Source organism: Pseudopipra pipra, chromosome Z (genome assembly GCF_036250125.1).
Source record: "Pseudopipra pipra isolate bDixPip1 chromosome Z, bDixPip1.hap1, whole genome shotgun sequence".
Lineage (NCBI taxonomy): Eukaryota > Metazoa > Chordata > Aves > Passeriformes > Pipridae > Pseudopipra > Pseudopipra pipra.
The window spans coordinates 32731200-32742150 of NC_087581.1; the positions used below are offsets into that span (position 1 = coordinate 32731200).

Below are 10951 nucleotides of genomic sequence, written 5' to 3' on the forward strand. Positions count from 1 at the left end.
GAGAGGAAAATGAATCAATTGTAACATGCCTATAGATTGTCCCACAAAATAATCCTGGTTGATGCTCCTCATGAAGTTTTCAGTATAGTTCAACCCTGAGAATCATTAACTGCTTCTGACTTTGTGGTGGTTTATGTATCATTTTTATTGGCTTAATGAAATATACATGTGTACATTCTTCATTGTCTACCCTTGACTCTTCCTAGTGAGCTCATCTTTTTGTAGCTGTCATTTGCCATAACAACCACCTTAAAGCAAAAGGAAAACCATGAATAAATGGCTAACTGCTTGGAGTTAAACTTGATATTAGATATATTCTAAGTGTTATATGTGTTCTAGGCTTCATACAGTTGCCCATTCAACCTATCTATCCTAATTTTGCTTATGAAAAAATTGTGTGTCATTGATTTTTTAAAAAAATTCTTAGATAAAATTATTTGACCATAATTATGCTGATCTTATTATTACTTATTACTTAATAATATTTATATCCAAATTATATAACCCATTCTAAACCCAAGAAGACAATCAGGAAGAAGAGATAGTTTTTAATGAAGAAAAATAGCTTTTTAGATAGTTTTTAATGAAGACTATTCTTTGGATGTTGATTCCTAATCAAAATCAAGTCACAGGATAAATGATCAAGTTCAATCCAAGTATGAGATAATGCTGTAATCTTTGAATTTAGGGAACAGTTTATGAGCCAAAAGCAGCAGTGTAGGATATCTTGCTGGTTGGTCCCCCCATGAATGATGTTCATTTATATCATGGTTTTGATAATAATAGTAGGAAGAGGAAAGTGCACAGAACAGAATTATTTTATTTTAATTCTGATGGTATTGCTACTTCAAGATAAACTTATCATGGTATCTTATTAATCTCCTCCACCATAATTTCTGCTTTGCTGAGACACTGTTTTTGCCTCCAGTGTCTGATGAATAAGTGCCATAATTGTCCAGCCTTATTCCATTGCCAGAAAAAGAACTCACCTGAGCAAATCTTTGTACAGTGAACATGCTTTGCTGGTGTTTGTAAACTTATGAATTTTATTTCTTAGTTATTTCTTGGCTATTGAGAATTGAGAGAGAAACAAGGAGGATGGGGAAACATTCCTAGTTTTGGCATTTGTCTTCCAAGTCACTGTTACTCATGAAAGAGTCTGCTTTCCTAGTGATGGCTGAACACATGCCTGCCCATTGGAACTGGTAAATGAATTCCTTGTTTTGCTTTGCTTGTGTGCATATCTTTTGCTTTGCTTATTAAACTGTCCTTATCTTAACCCATGAGTATTCTCAGTTTTACTCTTCTAATTCTCTCAGGGTGGTAGTGAGCGAGCAGCTGCCTGGTATTCAGCTACCTGCCAATGTTAAACTTGACACCTGTCTTCCTCAGATATTATTTCTTGTCATATTGGATGTTCAGTTCCAGAGTGCTGTAAACACTTGCTTACCTTCATTACAGACTATTACTTCCAACATCTTCATAAATTAATTGGGCGCAGGACTGGAAGGGGTACTAAACAGCTTTGCAGATGACATAAAACTGGGAGAAGCTATTGACTCCCTCGAAGGCATGGAGGCCCTGCAGAGAGACCTCAACAAATAAGAGAGATGGGCAATCACCAACCAGATGAAGTTCAACAAGTGAAAGTGATGGCTTCCGCACCTGGGAGGGGACAACCCTGAATGTTCGTACAGACTGGGGAATGAGATGCCAGAAAGCAGTGTTGGGAGAGGGGTGTCGTGGTCGATGGCAATTTGATTCAGCAGTGCCCTGGCAACCAGGAGGGCCAACCGTGTCCTGGGGGGCATCGGGCAAAACATCGCCAGCCGGTTGAGGGAGGGGATTGTCCTGCTCTGCTCTACACTGATGTGGCCTCACCTTGAATATTGTGTGCAGTTTTGGGTGCCACGATACAGGAAAGCTACTAAGCAATTAGAGAGTATCCAAAGGAGGGCAATAAAGATGGTGAAGGGCCTTGAGGGGAAACTGTATGAGGAGCAGCTGAGGTCATTTGGTTTGTTCAGCCTGGAGAAAAGGAGACTGAGGGAAGATCTCATTGCAGTTACAACTTCCCGTGAGGGGAAGAGGAGAGGCAGGCGCTGATCTCTTCTCTGTGGTGACCAGTGACAGGATCCAAGGGAATGGCCTGAAGTTGTGTCAGGGGAGGTTTAGGTTGGATATTAGAAAAAGGTTCCTTATCCAGAGGGTGGTTGGACACTGGAACAATATCCCTCAGGGAAGTGGCCAGGGCACCAAGCCTGACAGAGTTCAAGAAGCATTTGGGCGATACTCTCAGGCACAAGGCGTGACTCTTGGAATGGTCCTGTGCAGGGCTAAGAGTTGGACTCAATGATCCTTGTGGGTCCCTTCCAACTCAGCATATTCTGTGATTCTGTGATTCCTGTCCCTGAAAAGATCTTATTGTTCTGTCAGAAATTCATTGTGTTCACTCAACCTCACCTGATCCCAGTGACGTCTGAATTTCTTGTCCCAGAATCTTCTCCTGACCTGCCTTCTCAGTAGGTGTTCAGTCCTTTAAAGTCATAAGACTGTTTCTTTTATAATGAGGTTAGCCATATGCTCTTTTTTTCAGTTTGCTTAAAATAGAACTATTTTCTTACATTTCACTTTTGTATGGTTCTCCCTGGTTTCATAGAATTTAGTTACCATTGCCCAACAACTAAAAGGCGTTTAATTTATTGTGTGCTTCAAAACCAAAGATTGTCCTATTCTTCTTGCAAAGTGAACTTTCGGTTAAAATTTTTCCAATATCAATTTCTGCAGACCAAAAGTCTGTACTTACGTGTACAGATTTGAAACTATATTTTGGCTTTTAACTGCTCCATCTTTCCCATTAGGGTTTCTTTCCTCTATAAGTGGTGATCAGGCAGTGTAGCTTTACAATCTCCCAAAACCAGTAGAATAACTGGCTGCCATTAAAAGTCCTGACCTAGATTGCTGTAGAGATGCAGAAATCCAGCCTGTCACAACATGGAGGAGAAGGGAGAGTAGGCAGAAGAAACACAGGCTTGGGGAGGAGGAAGAAGGGGTAGGAAATTTATCCTTATGTCTTAATCTTTCTTCAAGAGATCTAATTACCTTGTGTTCATCTTGTGTAACAAGATACCCCCTCCAGACCCAAATAATGAGCTTCTAAATTCAGGTTCTCTTATGCAGCAAGAATAAGGATATGGGCCAGATACTTTTGACATCAGATTTAAGATCCCCTTTGACTTAAATGCAATAAAGATGTCACTTTGGAGAACACAGAACACAGTCCTTGTTGGTTAGTTGCCTTGTGCTAAACATCTTTCAATCTGTTTAAGCCTGCTTAGACTGCTAAGGCAAGAGAAGATCCCAAAAGCAGAATTGGTGGCAACATACATATTATATACAAACTATATAGTTTGTATATAATATGGACAAAGTAGTACAGGCAAACTAGATAGTCCCATTGTTGAAATACTGAGCTTTATGAACACAGTCCTCAGTTTTACCTTTGGGTGTACGGATGGTTCCACCTCTGATTCAGATCTCGTAGGTATGTCTACACTGCAGATTTTGTAGGTCACCTCACAAAAATGAGGTAACCTATGAACCTCTCATGACCAAAACTTTGCCATGCAAACTCGATGCAAATAGGAAAAGTTTGGCAAGAGCATCACAAAACTTTTCATGTGCATCCTTCAAGTTTACCCTCCTGTAGGAATACCATGTGAGGTCCTAATTCACAAAGGAACAAATTAGCCTTAAATTTGATAGAAAAATTGTTGGCTCCAGGAAGTTTTGGCTTAAGCAGCATCTAAAGTGCAATTTCAGTAAGTGTTAATGGCATTGTAGGCATTAAAATAGTGACTACTTCATCTCATTTAAAACCAAACAAGCAAACAAACAAAGTCAAAACCAAAACCAACTGTTGTTACGGCAATGTTAAAAAGTACTTTGTGACACAGACTTTCAGAATGTTTTACACTACCATGGTAAATGAAAACTGTTTGTGTCTGAAAAACTTCCTTTCAGATTGGTTTGCAAAACACCCAAATAACGGTTTGGTTTTCTTTTTTCTTGGACAAAGATATTAGAGTGCCAGGGTCTGTATGAAGAGTCACAGCCTCCACTGTAAAGATTATGACACCAAGAAGGAGAGTGCCTTCAGGTTAGCTAGTGGTGTTGAAATTGCTCTTAACTCAGCCAAATGTTTTAATTTTAAACCTGAACACAGGACACTGATGCAGAATTTGTAAAGATACAGGGAGTAGAAATAAAGGAAAACAATTCTTCATATAATTGTTTTAAAATGCAAATCCAAAGGTTTTCTTTCTCTTTCTTTATTTCCAGCTGAAAAGCATATATCTGATAACTAGATCTAGCATATCCACTGATGACTAACTAGGTCATAATGGACTTAAAGTTGGCAAATTATTCTTCTGTGGTGCTCAATTTTCTCTCTGGAAACCATGCAGATTATGATCACTGCACTTATCAAACAGGAGACAACTTTGGAAATCATCTTATAATTCTGCCTTCCCTTTGGAAATGACTCACAATTAAACAGATAATTTGCTATTTCTTGTATTTAAGGAATCATTTTGCAGTAATCAAGACATCTCAAAAACTTTGCTCTCATTTGCTAAGTAAGGTAATGTGCAAATTTCCATCTCTAAAGCATCTCCATACATTGACTTTTATATTTCAAATAAAAAATTATGTTGGTAATCATTATCTGATAGAAGGACATACATAAAAATCTTACTCGTGGGATGAATGGGACAACAGACACAACAGTATACCACTTCTTTAGGATGATAATGTGTTTGGTGTCATCAATCCCACAGCTTTATCTCTAGAGGAACCCATAAAAATAGGCTGTTATTTTTAAGAAGTTTTTTGAAGGTTTGTACGTTCATTTTCTCATTTCATTTCTACCTACCATAAGAAAGAATGGTATCATCCCAGATACTAGAAGCTTCCTACTGCATCCTTGTAACTGAGGGGAAAGATGTGGAAAGATCAGTGGTGGCATACAGATGAAGTAAAATCTACTATGTAAATTGGAAAGCAAAACAGCTGTCAAGAGCAATCAAGACGAAAGTATAACAGTGCACCAAAAAGATAAAATATGCAAGGAAAAAATGATTATGAAAGAACAAAGAGAAAAAGAGAAAAAGACAGTAAGAAAATATTTTTTTTAGTGAATGAGGGTCAGAAGGAAATATACAAGGGAAAACAGCTGTTGTGGTTGTGAGTTTGTCAATGACTGCTTTGAAAATTTATGTGAAAGACTGTTCTTTGGATGACTAATACAAGTTAGGTACCTTATCTCATATCATGCACTTTTTTAGCCTCTTTCTATGGTGGCATAACTGGAACTTTTTTAACATGTGATAAAAGTAATGTTCACAGTATTGTGATGGAGGAACCACACTGAACAGGAATTGGGAAGATTTGGATTGGGGCTTTTTGTAAGTACTCCATAAAATAACAGTTGTGCTTAGTCTTTTCCCACATGCTGTTAATAACTCCAGAAAGCCTGATGCTGAGATTTAGGAAGTGATCTAAAATAAAGATCTGTTAAGAGTTGTAAGAACAAAGCTGCAACTTTTTTAGCCTAATATTCTTTGAGCACAGGAACACAATATACACTTGCAGGATTTAATTTCTCTGTGGCAGTCTATACTTTTTTGCTTTCTAACCATGTCCACTAATTGTGATGATACAGGATTTTAACGACTATTGATTTTTTCCTATTAATGTTAATCCACTGACCTTCAGCAGCGTGAACTGAAGATATTTATAGTTTGGCACTGTCTGAAGTCTTGGATGTTGAAAGGGAAAACAGTAAGTGCTTCCTCCAGTTGTTCATTTCTGACTATCAGCTTGGACTCTTGGCATTCCATCAACATCTGGGACTAGGTAGCCTGTTTTGTCTTGTATGCACTAATGTTGTATTAAGTATTTAAAATTACATTAGTAAGAATGGTCTGATGACAACACTGTGCTACATGACCCATGATCCAGGGTCAGTTTCCAATTTTAAAGCATTGTGACAGAGGAAAGTGCAGGGCAGTACTAGTTTGAGCAGTTCTGGAGACCCTGAGGGGCTCCAAAAGACCAAACAACAGATGGAAAAGAGCATTTAAAGCATTTCTCTTCTTAGTTGGCCTAAGGTAATTCATTGTTCTTCTTCACAAGAAAACAAAGAAGTAGTTTTTAATGCTAGGATTAATTTATTGCAGAATCTGCCTCTTTTTTTTTTTTAAATTGAGCTCCAAGAACTCAAATAAAATCCTGGGAGAAGATACTGATCCTTCACTACTTCCATCTCCTTTATAGCAGGCCTGACTTTCTCACTAGGCCTAAAATTCAATTTGCAAATGAAACTGTGCACAAAAATAGGGATTCTTAAAACAGGTTCTCCTTTTAATATGGAAGTTTAATTTAGGAAGCACAGACCTAGAGGTAACAGAAACAGAGTTCAGGACAGAACATCAGTAATACATTTTACTTTATGTGCTGAGCAAGCACTGCACCCCTGGAAGTTTAAAACTGTCTTTTAGAAGCTCCCTCAAGTATGCAGGGAAAGGTACTCACTTTTATTGGATATCCAGACTGGCATATTTGGAAAAAGAAGCCTTCTTCACCACATCATTGACACTTCTAAATGTACCAGAAACATGCCTGATTTTCCCAATGTTATCCTTTGTTCTAACAACCTGCCTATAAAATATGCATTGTGTGCATTTAAACAAAATATTATGGGTACATAATTAAATACAGTGCACTTTTGCTGTTTACGTACACAACCTTTATCTCTTACGGAAGTCTCATTGGGACTTCAACAAAGCATGCCCATATTTGGGAGGGGAGATACCATCCCAGGTAAACTAGATCTTTCTTTCCTTCTATTAGTTCACCTGCTCTCCCAAAGCATCATCAGCCTGCAATATTTCTTCCTCCTAGTATTTCCTTTAGAAAATATTTTCAAAATATTTTCCAGAAAACTTATTATTTAAAAATACTGATTCTTTATAACAGCATAGTTTTATTGATTTTGAGGTATTGTTTAGGAAGTGTAGCAAAACCTCAGCATAAATTGCTGCTATATGTAAAAGACAAATTGACTGATAGTAGTGAATGTGGCACCACTGGCAAAGAGCACAGAGATATGTTGCATGGTGTACAAACCCACAAATGATGTTTCTTTCAAACCATGAGTGAAAGAATTATTAGAAAGAGATTTTTGCTTCCAAAATTATCATACATTTTTAAATTATTTTCTTATCTCAAGAATTTTTCTTCTAGAAATTATCTAAGCATTTCTTCAGTTGAAGCCTTGCCTCTTTAAACTTACTATTCAGCAGAAAATAAAGGTCACTTATAAGTCAAAAGACATTACACAGGTAAGGTTTTCAGCAAGTAGCTGCAGTCTCCAAATGGGAAATAATCAGAAGAGTATCTGAAACAGCTGCCAACTAAAAAAAAAGTATTAATCAAAAAGAGGGAGGTAATTTCAAATTACAAGGATTCCCCGAATATTATAAAATAGGGAATTCAAATTAAAATGCTTCTGCCTCTAATTATTTCTATAATTAGCTCTTTAGTCTATCTTTTTCCCCTTCATCATTATGAGGTTTTCAGGTTATTTTCATAATGAATTAAATAATCTCTTTATAGTAGTTTGCAGAGTCCCTCTAGGGAAGGAATAACATCGGGGAAATCCTGTGGGTTTATCAGGTAAGCTGTAAATTCGCTGTCTTGAAAACCTAATATTATCTGCTAGGTGAGTATCAATGACCAGTTTAATCATACCACCTTCAACTAGTAAGAAGTGGAAATATCTGTTTATATCTCTCTCTTTATGAACATCTGCCTTCTGCATATCTTTTGTACTTTTAATACAATTAAAAAATGTTCTGTCCCTCCCTCTACCCATGCAGTCTTCTGTTGGAGCCGATAAGGAGGAGTGGGAACGCTACGAAGCGTGGAGAAAAATCTATAACCCCTAAATAGACTTAAATATACCGGACTTGACACACAATACTAATTATGACATCCACCGAATACGTCTGTTGTACCCCAGTTGCTCCCCAGTTTGTTGTTATGCTGTTACACTGTTTTATGTACCCCAGTTGTTGTTTTAAAATTTTGTCCACCATGTTGTCTCCTTCTTCTTCCCTCAGGTTTTCCCGCCTTTCCCCTGTTTTCCCGCTCCTCTGCCTGCCATTGGTTAGGTTTTGGTGCAGTGCAGAGGTAGCTCCCATTGGTCCTTACCCCCGGAGACATCCAAACCCCTCCTCTCCTGATCCCACTACCCAATCACCTTACTTCCCTGGTTGTCAATCCCATGCTCCTCCCTAGCCCAAGTTCCACCCCTTACCAAACCCTATATAAGTTGTAACCCTCCTAATAAACGTTGGCATTGCTTCCTTCACCTTCAATCGTGTAAGAACCCTTATTGCAGTGCTCAACCCTTTCCTTTATCCCTGCGGGTTGCGGCAAGTGGCGCCCAACGTGGGGCACGGTTGAAGGTCCCTTGTATCAAGGGAACTCCCGTGCTTTCACCTGGGCTCAGGCGGCGTCAAGAGGGACGACTGCTCCGCCAACCCTCCCTCGAGAAGCAGACGACTACAGACTCCGACAGTCGTGTGGGTCGCGCGCCAGACAGGTGAGCCTCGAGGGACATCCCTAACACCCACCCCTCACTCCACACCCCACGATTAATTTTAAGAGAGGAGTAGCATCAGAGAGTGTCCCCGCATTACATCATGGGTCTGACACTCTCCACCTCTCAAAAGTTTGTGTACAGACGCCTCAAAGACTTCGTCATTGAGCACGGCCACCCGCTCGATAAAAAATCAGCAAAGGCGTTAGCGAGGTGGCTGGACCGCCAGGGCTTTGCCATCCATGACAACATCTCCCTAGAGAAATGGCAAGCCCTAGGTTACAATCTATGGCGGGACTCTGACAGAGGCGGAAAACTAGCCAAAGAAGCGTTAATCGCTTGGAGGCTCATTCTGATGGTGCTACAGCACCAAATGATGAATGCGAACACCAGCCTCATTCAAGACACAACCAAGGACACGGACACCAAAATGGACTCTGACACACAAAATGGCGGCGAGGGTGAAGAACGTGGGAAACCAGCGCGGGAAAAGAAGAGGCGGGCCCCCGTAGCTCCACCCCGTGGGCCGCCCCCCTCTCCTCCCACTCGTGGCGCGAGAAGTCCCTCCCCCGACGCGTCTTCCGACACGCCCACTTCCGCCACCCCAGTCTCCTCCCCGGACGCGTCCCCTGCACGTCACCGGCAGGAAGTAGTGGGCGGGGCCAGGGCAAAGGCCAAACCGGCCTTCCGGAAAGATGGCCGCGCCCGTAGGCCCCATGGCACCAAGGCCTACCCCGCTCACAGAGACTTAGATTACGACGATGGGTGGGCGCCGCGTTCCCCGGAGAGGCAATCCTCCGTTCCGGATATCTGGGAGGCCTTCCGGGAGGAAGCGGCGCGAGCCCAGGACGTTGAATTCCTAAGGGCATTTCCGGTCTATTACGAGGAGGGGAAACCCCCCGAGTGGAGACCGGTGTCCTATCCAATGCTAAAGGACATCAAAAAGGCAATCGTGGAATATGGGTTGGGGGCCCCATTTACTATAGGCCTCTTGGAATCCTTCTTCCTTGCCTACACATTAATCCCCTATGATATTCGGGCCGTCATAGGAGGTCTTTTCACAACCGTTCAAGCCTCGGTTTTCGAGGCTGAATGGAAAAAAAGAATCGTTGCCTTTGTCAACGAAAAAATGGAAAGGCGGGGGATTCCAACCAGGCAGGCCATCGACATGCTCTATGGCGAGGGAAATTATTCCAACAGGGGGGATCAGACTCGATTAGACCCCAAATTATTAAATACCACCAAAGAATTGGCTTTAGAAGCGGTTAAAAGAGTGGCGGATGCTTATGTGCAAGCGCCCTCTTTTACCCTGATCAATCAAGGAACCAAGGAGCCTTTTGTTGATTTTATTACAAGGCTCAAAGAGGCAATTGCTCGGCAGGTCCAGCAGAAAGAATCCCAAGAAATTTTGTTTAATCGGCTAGTGATTGAAAAAGCAAACGAGGACTGCCAGAGGGTTTTAAAAATGCTTAAAGATCCCACCCTGTTGGAAATGATAGAGGCGTGTAAAAACGTCTATTCCAACGCCAATAAAGCACGAGTCATGGCCGCAGCATTTTCGGGGCCCCAACACTGCTTTGAATGCGGGGAAAAAGGGCACTTTAGAAAACACTGCCCAAAATACCGGTCGGAGCCCAACCTACCAAACACTTTATGTCGTAGGTGTGGGAAGGGGCGCCATTGGACTGCCAATTGCAGATCCAAAACTAACCTAAATGGTGAACCCCTTTCCCCAAAACCATCTCCCAAGCTCCGTAAAAAAGTGACTTTTTCGTCTATGCCCAACCTAAGTCACTGTCCCTGCGAGCAGTCGGGAAACGGGGAGCTGAGCGCCCGGGGGGGCGCGATGACACAAGTTGCCCCCCATTCCATCTTGCGCCAGCCACGCCCAGTTACCCCGTAACCCGACTGCCCCCAGCAGACCCTGTTCCCACCCGGGAACAGTGTAAGACCCTGCCATGGATTGTCTTACATGCGATACATCCATCAACACATTTGAGTTCCTATGAGCAACTCGCAAGGGTCATACCATCTGGCCCTGTCGACCCCGATCTAACTTATTTGATAACGTCACACTTTTCAGCAGTCAGCAAGGGAATTGTAGTTGTTCCCACTCTCCTGACGGGCTTGGCAAATAACAACATTGCCGTTTGTCTAACTGTGCATCTTCCCCCCGTACAGCTGGAGGACCGCTTCCCCGTGGCGAAGATGGTCTCCACTGAAGACTTACTGTGTGTCTTGTCGGCGGATGAGGAGAAGAGGCAGGAAGCAGAAAGGGAGGTCCTA

At 41.6% G+C, this 10951-nt stretch overlaps 1 protein-coding gene across 1 annotated transcript; it reads left to right on the forward strand.

Moving 5' to 3' along the window:
* The first annotated feature begins 8768 nt into the window (after positions 1-8768).
* Positions 8769-10568, forward strand: LOC135407794 (endogenous retrovirus group K member 8 Gag polyprotein-like). The gene has a single exon (XM_064643160.1). The coding sequence runs from the start codon at positions 8769-8771 to the stop codon at positions 10566-10568; it is 1800 nt and encodes a 599-aa protein (XP_064499230.1).
* The last annotated feature ends 383 nt before the right edge of the window (positions 10569-10951 follow it).

Coding starts and splice junctions, on each gene's coding strand:
- LOC135407794 (XM_064643160.1), top strand. CDS start 8,769: ATGGGTCTGACACTCTCCACCTCTCAAAAGTTTGTGTACAGACGCCTC.